The following is a 27,215-nucleotide window of genomic DNA, read 5'->3' on the forward strand; positions in this document are numbered from 1 at the left end:
CTGCTGGCTAATGGCTAGAGACAGACCTCAGGGCCAAGAAGCTGCCCACAGTTACTTGCTATATGGGATTCTCCAATACGTCATTTTATTCCACAAAACATCACATTCTGAAAACGTGTTCCAGACCACTGACTGCTCTGATACTTTATTGAGATGTCCACAGGCCTCTGAATTTGAGAGGGCTGGAGAGGCAACTCCTACACTCTATTTTGCATATGTTTTACTAAGGCTTTAGATGTACTCCCTTTCATCGTATACAATTAGCACAATGCTGTCAGTGTGTATAAAATATCAGCAAATAATTATGTAAACGCCAGAGAAGAAAAAAGCTAAAATAGATGAAAACATTCCTTAGAGGACCAGGTTGGAGGTGGAGAGGACAGAACAGGGGATCAGGGGATTGCTATTTTGGTCACAATACCATTTGTTTTTTTTTTTTTTTTTTAAATTGAGACGGAGTCTCACTCTGTTGCCAGGCTGGAGTGTAGTGGTGCGATCTCGGCTCACTGCAACCTCCACCTCCCATGTTCAAGCAATCCTCCTGTCTCAGCCTCCCAAGTAGCTGGGACTACAGGCGTGCACCACCACGCACAGCTAATTTTTTGTATTTTTAGTAGAGATGAGGTTTCACCATGTTGGCCAGAATGGTCTTGATCTCTTGGCCTCGTGATATGCCTGCCTTGGCCTCCCAAAGTGCTGGGATTACAGGCATGAGCCACCACGTCTGGCTCATTTGATTTAAGTCATGTACATGTGTTACTTAGATAAAAATAAGGAAGAAAATAAAGATATGAATCAATAAATACTAGGTAAACAAAAAAACAGAAAAACTGGTGACAATATTAACATCAAGTTAGTATTTAAGATTAGAAGCACTAAACACTAAAAAGGTGGCTATTATATGGTAAAAGGCTAAATATACCAAGTAGGCAAACAAATCATTTGCTTTGAGTTTGCATTTATTCTTGTATAATTCTTAAATCTAACAGTTTTTTGCCAATTTTTTTCTTATTTAATTATTACTTTATTATTTACTACATCTAGATTCTGTTTTGGTATACGGTATGAGGTAAAAATCTTGTGCTTTTCTGTTTTTCTTCAAGTTGTTAATCAACTGTCAGTCACAATTACAAGAGAAAGTATCAGGAGAACAAAAAAAAATTTTTTTGTAAAGGTGAGGTCTCATTATGTTGTCCAAGCTAGTGAACTCCTGGGCTCAAGCAATCCTCCTGCCTCAGCCTCCCAAAGTGTTGGGATTGTGTGTGCCACCAAGCCCAGACAAGAACATAATTTTTAACATTAGTTACATTATTGTTACACTTAGGTCTATTTCTGCTCAAGTGATGCCAGCTGTTGAGCCATGTTAATTTACATTACTATTTTCTGAAGTTTTATGATACAATCTACAAATCAGTAGAGCAAGTCCTTCATTACTCTTCATTTTCAGAATTTTCTTGGCCACTGACATGTAGGTTCTACTCAATCATTCAGCAAGTTCAAAAACAATCCCTAATATTTTGCTGCTACATTACATACATAAGTTATTTTTAAAAGATTTTTAAAGGAAACACAGATAAATATTTCATAAAAAAATATTACCTGTCTTTTTATCAAAGAAACGCAAATAGACCATTTTAATCTTTCAAATAACAAATAATATATTTAAATGATGACCCTCAGTGTTGCCAGAGGTTTGCAAAATAAGTATTTACAATGCTGGTAGGGAGAGCTATTTGGTAATATTTATACAAAATCTTAAAAATATTAACATTTTGGACCCAGCAGCCCTAGTTAAATGAATCGCATACAAAATTACATGGTCATTAAGATTTTCTAAATGTTTACTTCTACTTAGGATAATGAAAAATTATAACACAATCAAAACGGAAACAAAAAAATGGAAATTACAGAATACCATGTATTAAAAATTCACATATATTCAAGGAATACCAACAGTGGAAAAAATCATTCCACTCTTATAAAACAAATATAACTTTAACATGAGCCTAGGCCAAACACCAAATAAAACACCAGGAACCAAAATCTTAAAAATTATGACTATGTGTGATATCTTCTTCTCTTCCTTTTAGAGTTTTCTTCTAAATTTCTAACAAGAGTATGTATGAGTTAAATCAAAAAGTAATAAACGTTATTTTAAAAATCACACATCTAAAAGGAAATAATTTGTTAAATCATCTTAGTAAATCACTAAGTGCTGACTATGCACATTTTACAGTGGAAGGTGCTAAGTGGCTACAAAAAGTGCTTAGCATAGTTCCTGATACAGGAAAACATTTAATCCTGCTTTGGTTTTTGTGTGGAGGTTGAAGAGGTGGGGGTGGGGGGTTAACAAAGAAATACAAATGTATCAAAGGTACATAGCCAATACCTGCAATGAGGGAAGTTCATATATTAAACACAACTGAAAGAGGCTCACCACAGTTTTAAGGAGAGCTGAGGGAGTTTGTCTCACATGTAACAGATGCTTTTAAAATTACAGTTAACATTAACCACCTGTTTCTCAGAGACCCATTAGCAAGAGCTGATAACGGAAAAAGGAAAGAAAAACTCCTTTGCTAATTGCTAATGGTATAATGCCAGGCTTTAAATTTGGATCATATAAATTAGCAATTCCAGACCAGGCATGGTGGCTCATGCCTGTAATCCCAGCACTCTGGGAGGCCGAGGTGGGTGGATCACCCGAGGTCAGGAGTTCGAGACCAGCCTGGCCAACGTGGTGAAACCCTGTCTCTACTAAAAACACAAAAATTAGCCGGGTGTGGTGGTGCACACCTGTGATCCCAGCTACCTGGGAGGCTGAGGCACAACAATTGCTTGAACCCAGGAAGCAAAGGCTGTAGTGAGCCAAGATCGTGCCATGGCACTACAGCCTCAGCAACAGAGTGAGACACAGTCTCAAGGGGGGGGGAAAAAGCCTAATTAGAAAATCAATTACAAGGAAACTAGGGGAAGGAAGATGTTTAGTGACTTGCCCAAGACCATCCCAGCTAAATAATGACAACTTTCTATATTTGTTTTCTCATAATATTTTCACCTGTAGAATAACGGGGGGTCAGCTACCTGTCACTCAAAAGCAAAAAAAAAAAAAAAAAAAAAAAAAACTGCTGGAGAGCCTATACAATTGTTCAATTTTAAAGCCAATGTATTCTAAACACCTAAGCCAATAAAACTTTTTAAATGACCATGTAATCTGTATCACCAACAATCGTTAAAAGCACAACACTGTCCTGTCCTGGTACTCTAATATATCATACCGCTCTTGGTTTCCTTCTCCTGTTTTATTCTTCCACTGATCTTCCTTCAAGACTATTTCCACTAAAAATATCTGGACTGAAAACAATAAACTAGTAGTTCACACAGTAAAATTCCTCTATACATTCAACCAGTTCACAAAACCTCCTTGGCCCTTATCTGAAACTGGGCTGTTCTCCCAGTAACCTTGGAATATTCCAGTACTTCCTTTTTAGGTACTTTATGATAACTGCTGTCTCCTAGCTACTAACTGTCACATGCAAGCCATCCTGTTTCTATCAGCATTCAGAAAACTGATCAGCCTTAAGGACCCTTGCCAGGATTCCTACCACCACTCCTCCACCTTGTGATAAATCAGCCTCGTAAGTCACCCCTCCTTCCAGCTCAGTCACTGAAGCTTTGTTTCTTGGTTCACAGTGTTCTCTATCCTAATTCAAGCCATAATGCTGAGGCATTTTGATATTCTTATTGAAGATACATCCAATATCTTTCAATCCACAATTCCTACTTCTGTAGGTCTGAGGAGAAGCTAGCAAGGAACATACCAATTCAAGCCTCTGAGTGACAGGTGAAGGATGAAGTTTTAATATGTGACATGAGGCTTTTAACTTTAAGTATGTTTTCTCAGGTCCTCTCTGTATCCAGTTAGGAGACATTCATATCCTAGCCTATTAATGCTGCAAATGGCATGACATCTATAAACATTTTCTAAGACTATACATGCCAGATTATACTCTGTCTTGTTTCAAGTAACTCAGGACACTCAATGAACTACAAGTACTGAAAGAAATTCCTGGAACCAATCATAACTCACATTCTTGTTCTTTTTGCTGAACAGTAAATTTAGACTACTATCTGGGTTACAGAGCCTTAGGAGAAATATCAAATAATTATATAAACTGGAACAGCTACAAATTTCATCTTCAATGCCTTTAACAATTATTTTACCTGTCCTAGATCAGTTTTCTCACTTATGTCTTTTAAATCAATTCCAGGCAGGGAGCAGTGGCTCACACCTATAATCCCAGCAATTTGGGAGGCCAAGATGGGCAGCTCACCTGAGGTCAGGAGTTTGAGACCAGCCTGGCCAACATGGTAAAATCCTGTGTCTGCTAAAAATACAAAAATGAGCCAGGTGTGGTGGTGTGCACCTGTAATCCCAGCAACTGGGGAAGCTGAGGCAGGAGAATTGCTGGAACCAGGAAGGCGGAGGTTGCAGTGAGCCGAGATCACACCACTGCACTACAGCCTGGGCAACAGAGCAAGACTCCATCTCAAAACAAACAAACAAAACACACAAAAATTATCTGGGCATGGTGGCCTGTAATCCCAGTCACTAAGGAGGTTGAGACAGGAGAATTACTCGAATGCTGTGAGCTGAGATGGCACCACTGCACTCCAGCCTGGGTGACAGAGTGAGACTCAAAAATAAATAAATAAATAAATAAATAAATAAACAAACAAACAAATAAATAAAAATTTAAAAATAAAAATAAAATTAATCAATTCAAATTTTTTCTTTTTTACCACTCTTTCTATCTATGTTCATGTCCTCCAAGAATTCTAGCACTGACTCCAGATTAAGAATTCCTGTACTGAGATCAAAGGTCCTCACTGGAAGGAAACAAATCTCTTTTGTCTTCCTATCTCAAAAGCTAATACTAAAACCTAGCAAATAGTGAGAAATTCTATCAACATACACTCAGTTTTCTTTAGTAGTTTGGAAACAAATTGTAAATTAGCTTTTTGCAAGGATTTTGCTTCATACATGATTCAAGTTAGTGTACAATGAGAAACTGCACAAGCATATTCAACCCAAATCTACTGAGAAAGAATTTTTAAGAAATCTCATTTATAGTTGGATATAGCTTTATTCACGCAATGTTTTCTGTATTTCAATTCTTACTGAGGGTACATGCAGGATAATTTGGCTAGAAGCATTAAAGTAAGTTAGGTTCCCTCTTTGAAAATTCAATTAGTAGAAAGCACCATATTTCATCTATTTAAACATCTATAAACAATAATATAAATGAAGTATTAAATACATCAAGTCCATTTTTCCTAAACATCACTTAAATAAAACCAGTAAATGTATAATCCTTTATGTGTGTGTACACATACACACACACGACTATCATAATCACAAACACTACAGTCATCTCTTTACTTACTTGATCTGTCCTAGATAATCTGTATAAAATTCTATATATATAGGGATAAAGCCTGTGGAAAATGATTTAGGGGAAATCATGAAGATACTTAGTATTATCTAAAACACCCATGTTAATTTAAAACCACACGTTTGAAGTCAGCAAGTACAGAAAAATAATAACATCAATATATTTGCTAAAGGCTAAGCTCATGAGTAACAGTAGGTACTTTTGGATGTAACTGAACAGAGGCTAAGAAAATTCCTATTTAAAGTTTCTAACTTCCTTCAAGGCTCTAGCTCTAAGTAACTTGAAGGCAGTGAATGCTCTTATCTTACCACTAATCAGCAGCTTTTATAATCTACTGTGTTTTGGAGAAATTAAACAAAAGCAAAATATTTACTGCATGCCTTTGAATTACCTAAAAATAATTGCAGTGTGACTAATCTGTATGCACTAACATGGATGGGGAAGCAAGCATCCAGCCATGAAATATATTACTTAGCTCACCTGAGTATGTGGTAAGTTCCCATCAATGGAATGTAAATAGAGGGGCCAAAGGCTTCTAAGAAGTAGACACTGCTTCTCTTTCTCCCCTTCCAACCAAGTGAATGCAAACAACATGAAGGCTCTAGGGGTAAGAAGAGCCAGAAATGGAGGGGCTTAGATTCCTGAATCATCCTATGAAGAAAAGATAGCTACCACTAACTCTGGTATTGGATGGTTACATAAATGAGAAATTGTCTATAATGATAAGCTACTGATTTAAAGTACACCTTTTAACAGCATGTGAACTATACATGAAGCTGCTAGACTCATTTAAGACAGGTTAAAATATCCAAAGTTAATTTCGGAGACTTTCTAATTATGTTACAAATTAAAAAAACCTCACTCTTAAGTAAATATTAATCTATCATCTGAGGATTTTCAAACAGCTATGAAACGAAAAAAGCAATTTGAGGCCGGGCGTGATGGCTCACACCTGTAATTCCAACACTTTGGGAGGCCGAGGCAGGTGGATCATCTGAGGTCAGGAGTATGAGACTAGCCTGGCCACCATGGTGAAACACTGTCTCTACTAAAAATACAAAAATTAGCCAGGCATGGTGGTGGGCATCTGTAATCCCAGCCACTAGGGAGGCTGAGGCAGGAAAATCGCTTGAACCTGGAAGGTGGAAGTTGCAGGGAGCTGAGATCATACCATTTGCACTCTAGCGGGGTAACAAGAATGAAACAACACCTCAAAAAAAAAAAAAAAAGCAATTTATAGCTTTTGACCCAAAACATTCTGTATATTCTATGTATTACTTTTCATTCTAGGAAAATAAAGAGAAAACAGAACTAAACTGCTTAAAAATAAAAATTAGCCAGGCCAGGAACAGTGGCTCACGCCTGTAATCCCAGCAATTTGGGAGGCCAAGGTGGCAGATCATCTGAGGTCAGGAGTTAGAGACCAGCCTGGCCAATGTGGTGAAACTCCGTCTCTACTAAAAACACAAAAATTAGCCAGGCAGGCCCCTGTAATCCCTGCTACTTGTGAGGCTGAGGCAGGAGAATAGCTTGAACCCAGGGGTGGAGGTTGCAGTGAGCCGAGATCACACCATTGCACTCCAGCCTGGGCGACAAGAGCAAAAGTTTGTCTCAAAAAAAATTAGCCTACACTTAACACAATATTAGGTCAAAGTAAGAGTAAAGATTAATCAAGTCCAAGGAAAATTTAGAAATTTGTCAAATACTTTTTATGTTAACATCTTCTCCTCATAAAAACATTCTTAATGCATTGCTCAACAAATAGCAAAACATGTATTCGCTCTTCACTTGTTCATTATCTACCGGGGAGGGTAATCAATCAGTAGATATATACAAATATACACATCGCTGGTCTGATGGTAGTGGGCTATCAGAACTTATTAACATTAGTGTCATTAGAGTTGGTATACAACCTGCCACCCACCACTGCTATATTTGACTGGTTTTTTGTTTCTGGTTTTTTGTTTTTGTTTTTGTTTTGGAGATGGAGTTTTGCTCTTGTTGCTCAGGCTGTAGTGCAATGGTTGGTTCAATCTCGGCTCACTGCAACTTCTGCCTCCCGGATTCAAGCGATCCTCCTGCCTCAGCCTTCCGAGCAGCAGGGATTACTGATGCGTGCCACCATGCTGGCTAATTTTTGTATTTTTAGTAGAAACAGGGTTTCACTATGTTGGCTAGGTTGGTCTTGAACTCCTGGCCTCAAGTGATCCATCCACCTTGGCGTCCCAAAGTGCTGGGATTACAAGCATGAGCCACCGCACCTGGCCTTTTTTTTTTTTTGGTCTCCCTCTGTTGCCCAGGCTGGAGTGCAGTGGCACGATCTCCATTCACCACAAACTCTGCCTCCTGGGTTCAAGTGATTCTGCTGACCAGCCTATTTTCTGTTTTTTGTTTGTTTGGTTGGTTGGTTTTTTGAGATGGAGTTTCGCTCTGGCACCCAGGCTGGAATGCAATGGTACAATCTCAGCTCACTGCAACCTCCGTTTCCAGGTTCAAGCGATTCTCCTGCCTCAGCCTCCCAAGTAGCTTGGACGACAGGCACATGCCACCACACCCAGCTAACTTTTGTATTTTTAGTAGAGAATGGGTTTCACTATGTTGGCCATGCTGGTCTCGAACTCTTGACCCTGTGATCTACCGGCCTCGGTCTCCCAAAGTGTTGGGATTAGAGGTATGAGCCACCACGCCCAGCCTTGTATTTTTAATAGACATGGGGCTTCACCACATTGGTCAAACTGGTCTGGAACTCTTAACCTCAGGTGATACGCCCGTCTCGGCCTCCCAAAGTGCTGGGATTACAGGCGTGAGCCACTGCTCCTGGCCTATTTTATTTTTAAAAAGCCAGTCAAGGCCGGATGTGGTGGCACATGCCTGTAATCCCAGCAGTTTGGGAGGCCGAGGCAGGCAGATGACTTGAGGTCAGGAGTTCGAGACCAGCCTAACCAACATGGTGAAACCCTGTCTCTACTTAAAAAAAAAAAAAAAAAAAAATTAGCCAGGTGTGGTGGCATGTGCCTGTAATCGCAGCTACTTGGGAGGCTGAGGCAGGAGAATCACTTGAACCCAGAGGCAGAGGTTGCAGTGAGAGGAGATCGTGCCATCACACTCCAGCCTGGGTGACAGAGCGAGACTCTATCTCAAAAAACCAAAAAAACAAAAAACAAAAAATAGGCCAGGCAGCAGAATCACTTGAATCCAGGAGGTGGAGGTTGCAGTGAGCCAAGATCATGCCATTGCACTCCAGCCTGGGCAACAGAGTGAGACTTCATCTCTAAATAAATAAAATAGAAATGCATATTATCTCTGAGAAACAGAAGACAATTCAAACACTTCATGACTAAAAACTAAAAGACTGGGAGAAATGCAGTTTATATTTAGCACTTTGCTTTTATGCTCAAATAACCTAAATGTTACTCATATGACCAGGACTTACTGTAAAATATCCTGGACCAGTTCCAAATATCGGTCTAAGACATGCACAAGATGATGAGCTGTAACTGTAGAGTATAAAAATGAATGGGTATAAAGGTAATTCAGCTGAATCTCTAAACAGGTTCAATGATGATAGCTTTATAAAAATACAATTGTGGAAAATACCATGGGTTATAAAATCTGAAAATTTCTGAGGATCAAATTAATCAGTTCTAAAACATGTGCCCTGGTTTAATAGTTCACTGATGGATGTAAATATTTCATCTATCCAATTAATTATCTGTGAAGTTCCATTTATTTTATCTGATGATGCACAACCTCTCACCAGGACCCCCCGAAAAAGCTGTATTGGTTTTGGTTGGATGTTTTGTTTTGTTTTTTGCATAATCTGATTGAAATTCAATCTTTCACTTTATGCTTTCCCCATATTTTCTTATATTTCATTAGACTTGTTATATTAAGAAAGTTGCTGCAAAATTATCAAAGACAAAATTCGTGCAAACATTTTTACGTAATAAAATATTACTAATAGCTTTAATGAGTGACCTGCAGAATAAACACTGGCAGTTTGTGGACAGAGTCTTTTTTCCAAAAAAAAGAAGAAGAAGAAGATAGAAAAAAATGTTTAAGCAAAAAAAAAAAAGATTCCCTCGGCTAGGCGTCGTGGCAATATGCACCTGTAGTCCCAGCTACTCAGGAGGCTCAGGCAGGGGAGGATCACTTGGGCCCAGAAGTTCGAGGTCAGCCTGGACAACACTGATACCCCATCTTTATTTGAAAAAAACAAAAATCTGTTAAGTGAGAAGCAAAGCACATGCATTGGTGGTAAAACAGACAAGAAATATGGCTACTGTGCAAGTTCAAATAAAGCCAAAATTTTCTTTTCAACAAGGTAACTATAAAGTAGAATTCAGGATGAAGATGCCAAATCTTTCCATTTGGAACCAGAGAGAGTTAATTTAAAAAATTAAATGCAAGAAATAAAAGCACTGTTCCTCACGTAAACTCATTAAACCTTTAAAAGGTATTCTATCACTTTGAAATGACCCTGGGGTATCATCTTAACCTTTTTCTTTACATACTATCAAAGACATCATTCAATGGAGACCTCTTACATCTACCTTTGCTGAATTCAAGAGTCATATTTCTTGACCCTGGACCAAAAGGGAGAAACAATATTAGAAACAGCACTTCAAGAAAAGTTGGGACATGAAGTCAGAAAGAGAGGTAGTCCTGCGTCAAAACCATCAAACTGAAGAATGGAAGGAAAGGGAGGAAGGTAAGTTGGGGATGATGATGGAGGAAGTATCTGCCTTGGACCAAGAATTAAGTTTCAATCTGAATTGATCATGAACCCTTCCTTTATATCTTCCCTACTACAGACTCATACTTGCTGATATAGTTTGGCTCTGTCTCTATCCAAATCTCATTTTGAATTGTAATTCCCATAATCCCCATGTGTCATGGGACAGACCCGGTGGGAGGTAACTGAATCATGGGGGCGGTATCCCCTATACTGTTCTTATGACAGTGAGTTCTCATGAGATCTGATGGTTTTATAAGCATCTGGCATTTCCCCTGCTAGCACTCATTTTCTCTCCTGCCGCCCTATAAAGAGGTGCCTTCCACCATGATTATAAGTTTCCTGAGGCCTCCCCAGCCATGCAGAACTGAGTCAATGAAATCTCTTTTTCTTTACAAATTACCCAGTCTCAGGTATTTCCTGATAGCCATGTGAGAACAAACTAATACACTTGCCCATAAATTCAACTCCCTCAATCCTTGATCTCTATCTTCTTATATTTCCCCAACTTTCTCCTGATGGTGATCACCAGAACTACAATGCCAGCAACAATGGCCACCAGGACCACTACAATGGCAACGCTAAGGTTAACTGCCAAATATTTCATGGTGGGTATAAGTAGGTGGCAATTTCTTATCCACATAGAGATTACAGCAGAAGGACTCTTTATACAACTGCATTCTGGGGCTGCCACAGGCCTAAGAGTAATTTATCCTTAGCCCTCCCCTCAAAATAGGCAGGGCCCAGCAATGTCCACTGCAGACAGTCTTCTGAAAGGTTTTCTGCTACAACTTGATATAGATGATGCACTGCTTGTAATGCACAACCACCATGTACTTAGAATGGAGCCAATGGCAGTCACAAAAGAGTCACTGGCAGCTCAGCTTCTTTGAGTTCACAGGCACAGACAACTTGGCAATAATAATTTGTGACAAGAGTGTTGTTATCATTGGCTCAGGTCTTCCTTTTCCAAATTGTGGATGCTCACTAGGTTCACCTACCAACACAATGATATCTGGCTGCACTAGTGGGCCTTTAAATATCCTTTCTGCCACAGCTGGGGTCAGGCAGGCAATTAACATCCAAAAAGGTATGTTCACTAAAGTGCACCATGCTCTGGTCACTCACGCATGTTCTTTCAGAAATAAGGGATATAAACTGGAACAGTTCCTCTCAAAAGCCCAGTGCCTGGGACCAGCCTGGGACCCACCCTGCTCCTCACCTCACCCCAACACGTAGCACATTAACTTGTTCATGGTACGCATTAGGTGCGATATATCTGGCCTTCACCACTAGGTAAGAAGCGTCAGGCCCAGATTACCTACCAGGGCCAGGCAAGAGGAATGAAAACAGCACAGGAGGATATCCAGAGGGGGCCTGGAATAAAGACCTAGAGTCAGCTGCCTCCCATTGGGCTGCCTTAGCAGCTTCTTCCTTTTTAAAATGGAAAATCCAATTTTGACAAACATCAAAAGGTATACTGCTAAAATTACAATAAAATATACTTTAATGATTATTAAAATATTAAGAATTTCAATTATTTCACAATCCACCACTCCCCATGGAAAAGACCACGTATCTATGATCTTTTACATACGAGAGAAATAAACATCTATCTTGGTTAAACAACAGTTATTTTCAGTTTTCCTATTTTATCTTCAGGCAAAAACTCTAAATGCTTAGAATATTATATGATTTTAAATTCTATACCCAATATTTTGCACTGTAGCAGTCACAGCTATTAACACATTTCTTGTATTATACACTCAAGTATTAATTCTATTCAAGTACTTACATTTGCTTAGTTCAACAAAATTTTACTCTTTAACTTCATTACAGTATTTCTGTCTTTCAATGTGTTCTCCCCATCTTTGTCATAAAGTTTCATTTCAATCAACAGTACATGTGTCCTCTCATCTAATGTATCAGTATCATTTGTTTATAATTACAATCCTTATACATTCTTTGGCCATTTTAATACTTCTTAAAACTTTCAAGCTTCTCAATGAACGTTAGAAGATTATTAAAACACTTTTATCCATTCTATTAATAGCTCAGAAATGCATACAAGCCCTATTACAGTTACTATATAACTGTCAGTTCTACAACTTAGGAGTTAACAGGTGGAATTTAAATAAACCCAAAGCTGCTTTCCTCTTTCCTTGGTATAGTCATAGAGTAAAACTCAAGCCCAGCTACCTACTGGGGGAGAATTCCTCTCTGTTTGATGATACGAAGCGATTTGGCATGTATAACCCATCTATAATTCGGAAGTTGGAAGAAAACAATGTCACTATAAAAGTCCATACTTTTTTTTGACACTAGAACAAAGCTTACTAACTCTAAGGGACAGAGAATGTCTGATCACAATCTCTAAGACACCTACCTCTTGCCCAATCATATTTAAATGGACAAAATTAGTTTCACCTTCAAAGTCAGTTGTCAAAAGCAAACAGAAGACCAAATTGCCTCACTAAGTATACTTAATTTATAGGCTAACAACAGTTCCTTATTCACATAAGCTGTTATCACTACACTAAGACCAAAGAAAGTTTGCTTAGTGTCAATCAACAGTTTATAATTGTATATTAATAGATAATTTGATTGGTATAAACTATTTCTTCTTCTAAGACTAGAAAGTCCATGAAGATAAGGGTCAGGTGAGTTTAATTAATATTGTAGCCCTGCGCCTAACCCAATTAGCTTGGAATTTTTGTTGAATGAATAAATGACAGTCCAACTTCTTTTTTTGATACAGAATCTCACTCCCGTTGCCCAGGCTGGAGTGCAGTGGCACAATCACAGCTCACTGCAGCCTTGACTTCCCAGGCTCAGGTGATTCTCCCACCGCAGCCTCCTGAGTAGCTGGGACTACAGGCACATGCCACCATACCTGGCTAATTTTTGTATTTTGGTTGAAATGGGGTTTTGCCATGTTGCCCAGGCTGGTCTCCAACTCCTGGCTCAAGAGATCTGCCTGACTCAGCTTCCCAAAGTACTGGGGTTACAGGACTGAGCCATCATGCCCGGTCCTATAGTCCAACTTTTATAGTTGATATATAGATGCACAAAATGAAAATGCCAATGGATTACAGAAATTCACTTAAGCTCTTATTAACTCAAAACGACTAAAGTAAAAAGTATCACTTAGACTAAATACATAGCTTGAAAGTTCCAAAATTCAACATGTATTTAATGTCACAGATCTAAAAGTCAGAATGTACAAACTACTCTCATAGCCATCCTCCAATACCTATAGTCACACAAATTTTCTTTCAGTCAACATTACCAAGTCAAACAACTGGGGACCACCTTAGATTTCTTCCTCTTTCTCATTTTTCATAATCATTCCAGAGCCTTAATATTTGCAGAATCTATCACTTCCTCTCCATTCTCACTGACCTTCTATAAATTTGAACGCTCGGGCCGGGCGCGGTGGCTCAAGCCTGTAATCCCAGCACTTTGGGAGGCCGAGACGGGCGGATCACGAGGTCAGGAGATCGAGACCATCCTGGCTAACACGGTGAAACCCCGTCTCTACTAAAAATACAAAAAACTAGCCGGGCGAGGTGGCGGGCGCCTGTAGTCCCAGCTACTCAGGAGGCTGAGGCAGGAGAATGGCGTAAACCTGGGAGGTGGAGCTTGCAGTGAGCTGAGATCCGGCCACTGCACTCCAACCTGGGCGACAGAGCGAGACTCCGTCTCAAAAAAAAAAAAAAAAAAAATTTGAACGCTCTACTTCGGGAGACGGAGGCGGGCGGATCACGAGGTCAAGAGATCGAGACCATCCTGGCTAACACAATGAAACCCTGTCTCTACTGAAAATACAAAAAAAAATTAGCTGGGCATGGTGGCGGGCACCTGTAGTCCCAGCTGCTCGGGAGGCTGAGGCAGGAGAATGGCGTGAATCTGGGAGGCGGAGCTTGCAGTGATCCCAGATCACGCCACTGCACTCCAGCCTGGGCAACAGAGCAAGACTCCGTCTCAATCAATCAATCAATCAATTTGAACTTTCTTTAGTTCCCTAATGGTCAGTGTTTATATTAAAAAAAAAAAAAAAAAAAAAAAGCCTTTGATTGGTCTGATTCCAGCCTTACTTGCCCACCAAATCATCATCTAAATTGCTCCCAGAAAGGCATTTCTAAAAATGAAAAGACAAACAAGTCATTTACTTTCTAAAATACCATCAATTTTACGAAAAGTCAAAACATTCAATGCTCAGAATGTAGTTTCTCTCAGCTCTATTTTTACAAGGGCATCTTATGTCCTCTATGGTCGGTAATAGATTTTATCTTTGCATTTCCTGTTTCTAAATTAAGAAACGTCTTCTGCTACTGCCTACCAAACTCCTACTCCTTGTGAAGATGCTGTGAACACTGTTGAAATGGCAACAAAGGATTCTGAATATTACATAAATTTATATGATAAAGCAGTGACAGGGTTTGAGAGGACTTCCTCCAATTTTGAAAATAGTTCTACTGTGGTAAAACGCTATCAAACAGCATTGCATACTACAGAGAAATCTTTCATGAAAGGAAGACTTTCCACTAGCAAAAAGATTATGATTCACTGAAGGTTCAGATGTTTGTTAGCATTTTTAAATAGTATTCTTAATTAAGGTACATACATTGGTTTTTTTCAGACATAATGATATTGCACATACAATACACCATAGGGTAAATATAACTTTTATATGTACTAGGAAGCCAAAAAGTTTGTATGACTCACTGGAACCAAACCCACAAAATCTCTGAGATATATACCTGTGTATCATACAAACCTTTGTGGTCCTATCCTTTTTCTCCTATTTTTTCAGAAAGTAATCAATATAAAAAACATGATGTTAAATAACCTTGAGTATATGTTCACTTTATAAGTACTGTAGCATCATGTGCTAATGCATCATTCTGCAATTTGCATTGAACCCTTAAAATCCATTTTAAAAGTTTATTTGTACTGGTACCTAGAACTCTAGTTTACTCATTTTAAATACAGTGAAGAATTTCAGGCCAGGCATGGGGGCTCACATCTGTAATCCCAGCACACTTTGGGAGGCCAAGGCAGGCGGACTGCTTGAGGTCAGGAGTTCGAGACCAGCTTGGCCAACATTGGGAAACCTTGTCTCTACTGAAAACACAAAAAATTTAGCCAGGCATACTGGCGCACACCTGTAATCCCAGCTACTTAGGAGGCTGAGGCACAAGAATCACTTGAACCTGGGAGGCAGAGGTTGCAGTGAGTTGGGACCATGTCACTGGCACCCCAGTCTGCGCAACAGAGCAAGACTGTGTCTTAAAAAAATAATAAGAATTTTTTTTCAGAGTTTAAATATGCCACAGTTTATCAATTATCCTGTTTATTATAGAAATTTGGGATTTTTTTTTAGTATAAACAAAGCAATGAAAAAAAATTCATTCCTATATACGCCTTTTATAAACATGTAAAAAAAATTGTATACAGAGGTTATATCTAAGAATTGAATTGGTTTTCTTTAATGTTACATTCTCAGTAAAGAAAAGAAGGAAAAAAGTGGTTTCCACAGTGAGTGTAAACACTCATTAAATATTTACTGACTGAATGAAAACGGGATAGTCAGTCATTCAACTCTTCTTGATATTACCAAAATATTCTCTAAAGGAGAATCTGTACACAGATCTGTACTCTCATGAGTTGTTGTTCTACAACCTTACTGACTATTGGTATAGTCAGGCCTTTTTAATTACTCAATATGATGGGTTTTTTAAATAGTATTTTATTCTGTTCCACCCACATTTTTTATTAGATTTTTATTTTGTACTTCACTGATTTTACTTCTATCTTGAATATGCTCTTGTTTCTGATTACTTGTTCTAATTGGTTATTAATGCCATACAGAAGGCTACTGATTTTTTTAATTTTAATTTTCTATCCAAATTAAATTTGGATAGAGTGTTGCTGAACACTCTCATTAGTTCTAACAGTCTGTGGTTTCTCTTGAAATTTCAACACAATTATATCCTCTTCCAATAGGGATACTTTTGCATCTTCCTCTTCAATTGCTATAGCTCTTCTTTCTTTTTTTCTTTTCTTTTTTTAATGCATTGGCTAGGTGTTTCAGTACTGAACAGCAGTGATATATGCTTGTATCCTGGGAATACACCTAAATTTCACTGTTATTTAAAAACGACATAATCTGAGCTGTAGGTTTGGAGGAGATAACCTTTACAAGCTGTTTCCTTTTGTTCCTAATTTATCAAAAGTCTCTGTTTATAAAAACTATTAGCTATATTTTATCACATAATTTTTCCAAACATCCTACATCACTTCAGGTAAGTATAGGCTTTTTCCTCCTGTAATGAGATTATTTGGACATTATACTAAAAGATTTTCTAATATTAAACCATCTTGGTATTCCTAAGATAAAACCTCCTGGTCCTAAAGTTTTCTTAAACTCAAATATTTGGGTTTAGTTGACCTTCTTTAACCTTTCTATTTAACTTCCATTTCTACTTTTATTATTCCTCTCTTCACAGTAATGTTAGGTTTGCTGTTTTTCTTTCTGGTTTCTTTTGCTTTTGCTTAGCATTAATGCCCTTAAGATAACACATCTATCCAAATAATGCTTTAGCTGGCTGCAACATTTTCACTAACATTTCTTTCACTAATATTCACGTTACAACTCTGTGTATTTCCTCTTTAATACAAACTTTTAAAAAGCTCATTTTTATTCTTCCAAGTATAATGCAATTTACCAGGAGAATTTATTTTATTGTGTATTTCAACATTAACTGCATTATAAAGAAAAGGATCAGACATTCCTTGACGAAATATTTCAAAATTTCCTTAATACTTCAGTTATACTATACTATTTACAGCTATGTAATTATTTTCACTTATCTTGCTCACTCCTGAGAACAAACTTTGGGTCAAAGGAAATTTGTCTGGAAATTTCTCCAAAATTATCTCTTCAAAAACTGTATCTAAGACCGTCTGGTGATTCCTCAAAGAACTAAAGCCAGAAATACCACTTGAACCAGCAATCCCATTTTCGGGTATACACCCAAAGGAATATAAATCATTCTATTATAAACATACATGCACATGTATGTTCACTGCAGCACTATTCATAATAGGAAAGACATAAAATCAACCCAAATGCCCAAAAATAATAGACTAGAAAATGTGGTATGCATGCAGCCATTAAAAGGAAAGAGATTGGGCTGGGTGTGCTGGCTCAATCTTGTAATCCCAGCACTTTAGAAGGCTGAGGCAGGAGGATCACTTCAATACAGGAGTTCAAGACCAGCATAGGGAAACATGGCAAAACCCTGTATCTACTAAAAATAAAAAAATTAGCTGGGCATGGTGGCATGTACCTGTAGTCCCAGCTACTTGGGAGGCTGAGGTGGGAGGATCGCTTGAACCCAGGAGAAGGAGGCTGCAGTCACCTGAGATCATGCCAGTGCACTCCAGCCTGGGCAACAGAGCGAGACTCTGTCTTAAAAAAAAAAAAAAAGGAACAAGATCGTGTTGTTTGCATAGATGGTGATGAAAGCCATTATGCTCAGCAAACCTAAGCAGAAACAGAAAATCAAACACCTCATGTTGTCACTTGTAAGTGGGAGCTGAATGATGAGAACAGCTAAACACATTGGGGCAGTGGGGAAACAACAATGGGGCCCGCTGGAGGGTGGGGGATAGGAGAAGGGAGAGCATCAGGAAGAACAGCTAATGGATGCTGGGCTTAATACCTAGGTGATGCAATGATCTGTGCAGCAAACCACCATGGCACACATTTACCTTTGTAACAAACTTCCATACCCTGCACACGTACCCCTGAACTTAAAATAAATGTGGAAGGGGGGAAAAAAAATCACTTTATCTCTTTCCTTCCCTCTGATTTCTTCCCTTGGTATATTCTGGAACCCTTCAATCTATACCAAAGTATTTAAATGGCTCTTTCATGTTTTCTTACCTCCTTATTTCTCTGGGCTACATTCTAACTGAATGTCTAATAAATGCCAATACTTGAATTCTCTCTCTCATGGCACCTAAAGCAGTATTTTTCCTCAATAACATAATGTACTGCTTTTTTTTACTTTTAAGAATTTACTTTCAATTTTCAAGGCTGCTCCTTTTTCATATCTTGTTTCATCTGTTCCTTTATTTTGTATAAGACAGAATTTCTTTCATCTCTCTAGCATCTTTGACATACTTATTTATTACTTTATTATTTATCCCTCCCCTCTTATGTTTCTGTCATTACCTCCATGGCAGAACCAGATCACATAAAAGAGAAGAGTGGGAATTTTCAGACTCTTCCCTAAGACAACATTGGGAATTTTCACAGACCCAGTCAACAACCAAAGGAACAGACATTTCAATTCAGGTGTCAGTTATAAGAATTATGTCTGTCTTCTCCCTTTCCTCAGCTTTTGATTTCCTGTAAGTGATGTTTTAATATAAATTGCCATGTAAACTACTATCCTTCTGAATATTAAAGGAGCTTCTATTAATAAATACAGGGACAATAAGCACAAACTGGATGTCTCAAGGGCAACTTGAGATACACAATTACTCTAAACATAAGCCTTTGCAGTAGTTATTGGCACTTCCCTTCACCCTGCTTTACAAATGGGGAGACTCACATTAGGCCTTGGCTTCACGTAATAAGCCCAATTCGATTCTCCTATTCTTCGTGAAGCACTTTAACACTCAACAGCCAAACTCCTGGCTCTAAGTATACGCTTCCCTGCCCTAAACCCAATCCTGTTCATCACTTCCTAGTTTTCTTCCATACAAACCACAGAAATACCTACTTTATTTCTAAATCACTGATGTCTACTTGTATTATCTTGCTCTTTATTTTTTTGTTTTTGAGACGGAGTCTCGCTCTGTCACACAGGCTGGCGTGCAGTGGCACAATCTTGGCTCACTGCAACCTCCACTTCCTGGGATAATTTTTGTATTTTTAGTAGAGATGGGGTTTCACCATGTTGGCCAGGCTGGTCTCAAACTCCTGACCTCAAGTGATCTACCGGCCTCAGCCTCCCAAAAGTGCTGAGATTACAAGCGTGAGCCACCGCACCCAGTCTAAAGAAGTACTATTTTTAATACAACAAAACTGCAAACAATTCAAATAAAATCTAGTTAAGTAAATCATAACCCAGCTATTTTAGGAAGTACTGCACAAATAATAAAAATCAGAAGGTAAATTCATAGGAAAAAAAGGGCCCAACAGACGGGCACACTAAAAAAAAAAAAATCACAAAAGTTTATAAATTATTTTAAATATAGTAAAAAATATAATATTAATAATTAAAATTACAGTAAAGTAAAAATAAAATGAAGCAGATTTCAAGAAACAGTAACAAGAAATTGAAAGGTGGGTTAAAACCAAATTATGGAAGGTACCAGAGTCCTGACTACTGATCATTATCTTTCAGAAAATGAGAAACAAAAAGTTTCAGCCAAAAACAGCTCATGCCTGTAATCCCAGCACTTTGGGAGGGTAAGGTGGGCAGATCACTTGGAAGTCAGGAGTTTGAGAGCAGCTTAGCCAACATGGTGAAAGCCCATCTCTACTAAAAATACCAAAAAAATAAAAAATAAAAAAAAATTAGCCAGACATGGTGGCAGGCACCTGTAACCCCAGCTACTCGGGAGGTTGAGGTAGGAGAATCGCTCGAACCTGCAGTGCAGAAGTTGCAGTGAGCTGAGATCGTCCACTGTACTTCAGCCTAGCTGATAGAGACTCATTCGCCAAAAAAAAAAAAAAAAAAATTAAAAAGTTTCAGCAGAAGAGACACAGCACAAAAGAGCATAATTAGAAAACACTAATATGGATGAATACCGTAAATTAAAACTGAAAAGACTCCTATTGGTCAATGTTTTATTTTAAATATAGATGACAGTAAGAGTTTGTTCATATTAAAACTAAGGACGGGCATTAAGCTTTAATACAATATGCATGAAAATTATTTTTACATAAATATCTGATAAAATAAAGTCTTACATTTAAAAAAAGCGAAGGAAGGCCGGGCAATCCCAGCACTTTGGGAGGCCGAGGTAGGTGGATCACGAGGTCTGGAGATCGAGACCATCCTGGCCAATGTAGTGAAGCCCTGTCTCTACTAAAAATAAAAAAATTAGCTGGGCATGGTGACGTGTGCCTGTAGTCCCAGCTACTCTAGAAGCTGAGGCAGGAGAATCACTCGAACCTGGAAGGCGGAGGTTGCAGTGATCAGGGATCACGCCACTGCACTCCAGCCTGGTGACAGAGACTCCATTAAAAAAAAAAAAAAGAAGCAAAATACCTGAAATGCAATTATTAAAATTTTACATAAAAATATACTTCTCTCATTTTTCTGCTTGTATTTCTACCTAAAGGTAGGAAACAACAGAAAACGTCTTTAAAATTAATGCTTCCGTAACTTGTTAACAATTCTTCTATTAAAGTATAATGAGGCCGGGCATGGTGACTCATGCCTGTAAGCCCAGCACTTTGGAAGGCAGAGGTGGGTGCAAGACTTGAGGTCAGGAGTTTGAGATCAGCCTGGCCAACGTGGTGAAACCCCATCTCTACTAAATATACAAAAATTAGCTGGAAGTGCTGGCGCACACCTGTAATCCCAGCTATTCAGAAGGCTGAGGCACAAGAATTCCTTGAACCTGGGAGGTGGAGGTTACAGTGAGCCAAGATCGTGCCACTGCACTCCAACCTGGGCAATGGAGCAAGAGTCTGTCTCAAAAACAGAAGTATAATGAATAAATTATCAAGCTTAATGGCAAAAGGTCACAAATCTATTTTTATATTAAACTTATATAATTTACATATTGTCATCCATTGCTTTGGGTAACTGGAACTTCAATACATGTTTCACCATTTAGCATCATCCCACTATTTCACCTCCTTCCCTGCCCACACAAATTCCAAGACTCTTGAACACAACATATCAATCTGGTAACATACATAAAAAGAAAGAAACACTAAACACCCTTAAGGGCTTTAAAAAGAAATATAGGTTAAAAAAAAAAAATAGAAAGTATACTAACGAAAAGTTGTCTGTTTTAGTTCTAATAGTAATTCTGTTTCACAATTACCGTTTTTTTTTTTTTTTTTTTTTTTTGAGATGGAGTCTGGCTCTGTACCCCAGGCTAGAGTGCAGTGGTACAATCTCGGCTCACCGCAACCTCCACCTCCTGGGTCCAAGCAATTCTCCTGTACACTTCTTGTGAAAGGTGCAACAGTACAATTTATGGGAGAGAAATATAGTGTTCATATATCTCACAGTTTAAAAATATCCTTTAGCCAAATAATTCCACCTCTATCGTTTTAAAATTTTTAAAAAAGTAGAGACAAACATAAACAAACACATTTTATGATAGTGATAAAAATATACACACTAAAGAAAAACAATTATGGCTTATCCTTATAATGCATGAGTGAGAATAGTACTCCTGCAGAATACTTAATATTTATGGACTAAATGAGAAGAGATAAAAGAGTAAGAAAGTTACGGCTGGGGCAGTGGCTCATGCCTTGTAATCCCAGCACTTTGGGAGGCTGAGGCAGGTGGATCACAAGGTCAGGAGATCAAGATCATCCTGGCTAACATGGTGAAACGCCATCTCTGGCGCGGTGGCTCATGCCTGTAATCCCAGCACTTAGGGAGACCGAGGCGGGTGGATCACGAGGTCAGGAGATCGAGATCATTCTGGCTAACATAGTGAAATGCCATCTCTACTTAAAAAAAATACAAAAAATTAGCCAGGCGTGGTGGCGGGCACCTGTAGTCCCAGCTACTCAGGAGGCTGAGGCAGGAGAATGGTGTGAATCCGGGAGGCAGAGCTTGCAGTGAGACCAAATCAGGCCACTGCACTCCAGTCTAGGCGACAGAGCCAGACACTGTCTCAAAAACAAAAAAATAGGGGGGAAGGGAAAGGGAAAAGGAAAGGGAGGCAGTTACAAATGATGTAGTTCTGATTATTCCTAATTCACTACTTAAGAATTTTTTTTATACCCTTTCTTCTTTCAAATACTCTAAAAGACACATATGTTACTTATACTAAATCAGATTCCAAAAAAATATATCAAGACAATAAAAATTCTCTTGGGCAGCTTCTAGTAGACCTTTTTACTTAGAACAATTTAAACAAAAGTACATCTTACTATTAAACACCCATTCCTGACACTCTTTGCAAAACAAAGCAAAATAAAAACCTTTCAGGATAAACTGAAAGGTTGCTTACGTAATCAACAGAAGTATATAAAGTGCCAATATATACATTAACTGATTCCACGTAAGTTATTAACCGTATTGCTTTATACATGAAATAAAAACTTAAAATTTACCTGCATTGCACTTTTCCCCAGTTTCACCACCTCAAATAATGTGACAGGCTCCCCTTCACCATTCTGTTGAGGGTGCCCATTAGCTCTTCCACGGCCTGCTCCTCTAATTCCAGCTTCAATTCTGCTCTTCTCACCTGGAGATTTTCGAGGTTTCTTATTTGTAGACTGAATAAAAAGATTAAAAAAAACATTAAATTCGATTTAGGTTTACTTTGCTTCATATAAAATGATCACTACTATAGAAGAAATATAATCCCTAACCAAAAAAACCTTTAAAATTTCTTCTCAGTGATTAAAAAAAGTACAAAGAGCAAAACATAAGTTTATATATAAAAGGTATGAAGGTAACTTTGTTTTTTGAGACAGAGTCGTGCTCTGTCGCCCAGGATATAGTGCAGTGGCACTCTCTTAGCTCACTGCAGCATCCTCCCCCCAGGTTCAAGCGATTCAAGACCTTGCCGTTATTTTAAAAATATATACATATGTATACGTGTATACATAATTATATATATTTATATCATATATAAATATAGATTTACCTGCAGAAAATGGACGAAGCAAAACCAAGAAGAGTCCAGCTTCTGGTGAAGCCGGAGAAAAAGAAGCCAAGTCTGATTAATATCATATACTATTATCAGTGGTGCCTCTATTCTAGTACAATCCAGAGGAATATTTTTATCAACTATTGTATAAATGCAAGTTGTTTAGTAGCTCTAGAAACATTTTTAAGAAGAAGGGAATCCCACCCACATCCCATTGTTAAACTGTAAATGCTTTTTGTTTTTAAGAGGTGAAATCATTCACTGGGTATTTTTTGGTACAACCAGAAAATAGGGTGGGATACTGAATTGTGGGAGGTTTTGACTGTCTTGGCTGTCAGCTTAACATTCCATAGATGGGGGTTACTTTTCATATCCTAAAATACAAAGCATATAAAACGGCAATATGGAGTCATAGTCCTGAATCAAAAAAAATTTTTTGCATTTTAATGTCTTGGATACTTTAAATTATTTCTATTCCATGTTGGTTTTTTAGCAGAATTTTCTTTCTTTCCTTTTTTTGAGACAGAGTCTCGCTCTATCGCCCAGGCTGGAGTGCAGTGGTGCGATCTCGGCTCACTGCAACCTCCACCTCCCAGGTTCAAGCAATTCTCCTGCCTCAGCCTCCCAAGTAGCTGGGACTAAGTTGACCGCCACCACTCCCAGCTAATTTTTGTATTTTTAGTAGAGATGGGGTTTCACCATATTGGCCAGGCTGGTCTCGAATTCCTGACCTTGTGATCTGCCCACCTCGGCCTCCCAAAGTGCCCTTTAGCAGGATTTTCTTTAAAAAAAAAAAAACAAAACAAAAACAAACAAACAAAAAATCACTCCTTGATAATGGCTCTCCCTGTCAGAACTGTGCGCACTCTAACATCTTTGGTTGTGGTTCTCCTGTTTTCCTAATAACTTTGTTAATGTGCAGTGAAAGACTGAAAAATTGAGTATGCTGTATGTATGCTTTTAACTGAATTGGAGAAGTGTATTTAACAGCTTATCAACATGTGAAGATGCTGGTACTTGATAGCCTCAAGGAAAATCTGCCTCCAAATTTTAAGCTAGAAAGTCACTGGAATAACTTTAAAAAAGAATTACAAACTTTTTTTTAAAATTTTCGGTATGTATGTTAAGAAGTACGCACCAATTGAAATGTCTGTGTACTAATCCTCAACACACCAACAAAATCTCAATTATGAAAGAAAAAAACACATTCACTCTTTGTTCTGTGAAGTTCTAAGGGTTTTGACCAATGACTGGTGTTGTGTATGCACAATTAATGGTTATCATGGAAAATAGTTTGCTTTAAAAATCCTGTGTATTGCCCATTGAACCTTCTGTCTTCCCCTTCTCAGGAAACAACTAGTTTTTACTTTTTAAATCATCATCATAGTTTCCTTTTTTCCACATATTAATATATGGGTTGAGTACCCCTTATCTGAAATGCTTGGAATAAGAAGTGTGTCAGACTTTCAAGATTTTTCAAATTTTAGAATATTTTCACATACATAATGAGACATCTTGGGGATGGAACCCAAGTCTAAACATAAAATTCATTTATGTTTCATATATACCTTACACACATAGCCTGAAAGGAATTTTACATACTTTTTTTTTTTTTGAGACGGAGTTTTACTCTTGTTGCCCAGGCTGGATTGCAACAGCACAATCTCGGCTCACTGCAACCTCCGCCTCCTGGGTTCAAGCGATTCTCCTGCCTCAGACTCCCGAATAGCTGGGATTACAAGCATGAGCCACCATGCCCAGCTGATTTTCTATTTTTAGTGGAGATAAAGTTTCTCCATGTTGGTCAGGTTGGTTTTGAACTCCTGACCTCAGGTGATCTGCCCACCTCAGCTTCCCAAAGTGCTGGGATTACAGGTGTAAGCCACCGTGCCCGGCCATAATATATTTAATAATTTTGTGTATGAAACAAAGTTTTGACCCTTTTTCTTTTTTTTTGAGACACAGTCTTACTCTGTTACCCAGGCTGGAGTACAGTGGCACGATCACAGCTCACTGCAACCTCCACCTCTCAAGCTTAGGCAATCCTCCAGCCTAAGCCACCTGAGTAACTGGGACTATAAGCACTAGCCACCGCACTCAGCTATCTTTTTTTGGTAGAGGGGTTTTGCTATGTTGCCCAGGCTGGTCGCGATCTCCTGAGCTCAAGCTATCTGCTTGTCACACCTCCCAAAATGCTGGGATTACAGGGGTAATCCACTGCATCTTGCCTTGATCTTGGTTTTAACTGTGACCCGTCACATAAGGTTATGTGTGGAATATTTTATGTGACTATATGTTGGGATTCAGAAAGTTTCGAACTTCTGAGCATTTCAGATTTCAGATTTTTGGATTAGGGATGTTCAACTTGCAACTGGAGTCAAACAACATGTAGGCCTTTCAGACTAACATCTTTCACTTTAATAATATGCATTTAAGATCCATGTCTGGCTGGGCATGGTGGCTCACACCTCCAATCCCTGTACATTGAGAGGAAGAGGCAGAAGGATTGCTGAGGCCAAGAGTTCAAGACCAGCCTGGGAAACAAAGCAAGACTCCTTCTCTACAAAAAAAATAAAAAATAAATAATTTAACAATTAACAAGAAATAAAAATTAAAAATATCAAAAGATAAAATAAAGGAGGAAAAAAAAAAAGAGAGAACAAAAAAATTAGCTGGACATGGTGGTTTGTGCCTGTAGTCCCAGCTATGCAGGAAGATGGCTTGAGCCTAGAAGGCTGAGGCTGCAGTGAGCCATGATCGTTCCACTGCACTCCCTGCAGCCTGAACAACAGAGCAAGACCCCGTCTTAAAACAAAAACATTCATTCATGTCTTTTAGTGGCGATTTTAAAAAATTGTTGAATAGCATTCCATTCTATGGCTGTATCACATTTTGTTAGCCATTTACCAAATAATGGGCATCTGGGTCACCACTATTAGGCAATTACAAATAAAAAACATTGACAAGCAGGTTTTTGTGTGGACTTAATTTTTAAAATCAGCTGTGTATATATACCTAGGGGTATAACTGCTGGAACTTTGAGTAAGACTAAATTTAGCTTTGTATGAAATTGCCAAAGTGTCTTTCAAAGTGGCTGTACCATTTTGCATTTCTACCAGCAAGAAATGAGAATTTCTGCTCAGTGCAGTGGCTCACGCCTGTAATCCCAGCACTCTGGGAGGCCAAGGTAGGCGGATCACGAGGTCAGGAGATTGAGACCATCCTGGCTAACATGTTGAAACACCGTCTCTACTAAAAATACAAAAAAAATAAAATAAAATTAGCCGGGCATGGTGGCGAGCACCTGTAATCCCAGCTACTCGGAAGGCTGAGGCAGAAGAATGGCATGAACACAGGAGGCGGAGCTTGCAGTGAGCTGCGATCAAGCACTGCACTCCAGCCTGGGCAACAGAGCAAGACTCCGTCTCAAAAAAAAAAAAAAAAAAATCAGAGTTCTGTTGCATCACATACCTCCCAGGAAACTGATATTGTCAGATTTTTAAATTTCAGCCATTCTAATAGGTATGTAGTAGGATCTCATTGTTGTCTTGATTTGCAATTCCCAAATGACAAATGATTTGACGCCTTTAAATAGTTAATAATTATTTTTTAAAGACAGAGTCGGGGCGGGGGGGAGAGGGATAGCATTAGGAGATATACCTAATGTAAATGACGAGTTAATGGGTGCAGCACACCATCATGGCACATGTATACATATGTAACCTGCATGTTGTGCACATGTAAACTAGAACTTAAAGTACAATAATAATAACAACAAACAAAAAAAAAGAGTCTTACTCTGTTGCCCAGGCTGGAAGTAATGATGCAATTTCGGCTCACTGCAACCTCTGCTTCCCAGGTTCAGGCAATTCTCCTGCCTCAGCCTCCCAAGGAGATGGGATTACAGGTGTGTGCCACCACACCCAGGTAATTTTTGTATTTTTAGTAGAGATGGGGTTTAACCATGTTGGCCAGACTGGTCTCAAACTCCTGGACTCAAGTGATCCACCTGCCTTGGCTTCCCAAAGTGCTAGGATTACAAGTGTGAGCCACTGTGCCCAGCCAATTAATTCTTTACATTAACTTTTCTCCATTTGGATTACTGGCAACTATTCTCTCACCAGACTGGACCCACACTGATTCTTTATATC

General features: G+C 38.6%; 1 protein-coding gene across 4 annotated transcripts in view; it reads right to left on the reverse strand.

The window, feature by feature from the left end:
* STAG1 (STAG1 cohesin complex component) overlaps nucleotides 1–27,215 on the reverse strand; it is a 401,927-nt gene that overhangs the window by 238,340 nt on the left and 136,372 nt on the right. For all 4 annotated transcript variants that reach the window (XM_077991519.1, XM_015132094.3, XM_077991520.1 and 1 more), the window contains one exon: nucleotides 22,523–22,687. In XM_077991519.1, coding sequence (XP_077847645.1) covers nucleotides 22,523–22,687 — 165 coding nt within the window. The remainder of the gene's footprint in view (nucleotides 1–22,522; nucleotides 22,688–27,215) is intronic.

The sequence above is a fragment of the Macaca mulatta genome, chromosome 2 (genome assembly GCF_049350105.2).
Source record: "Macaca mulatta isolate MMU2019108-1 chromosome 2, T2T-MMU8v2.0, whole genome shotgun sequence".
Taxonomy (NCBI): domain Eukaryota; kingdom Metazoa; phylum Chordata; class Mammalia; order Primates; family Cercopithecidae; genus Macaca; species Macaca mulatta.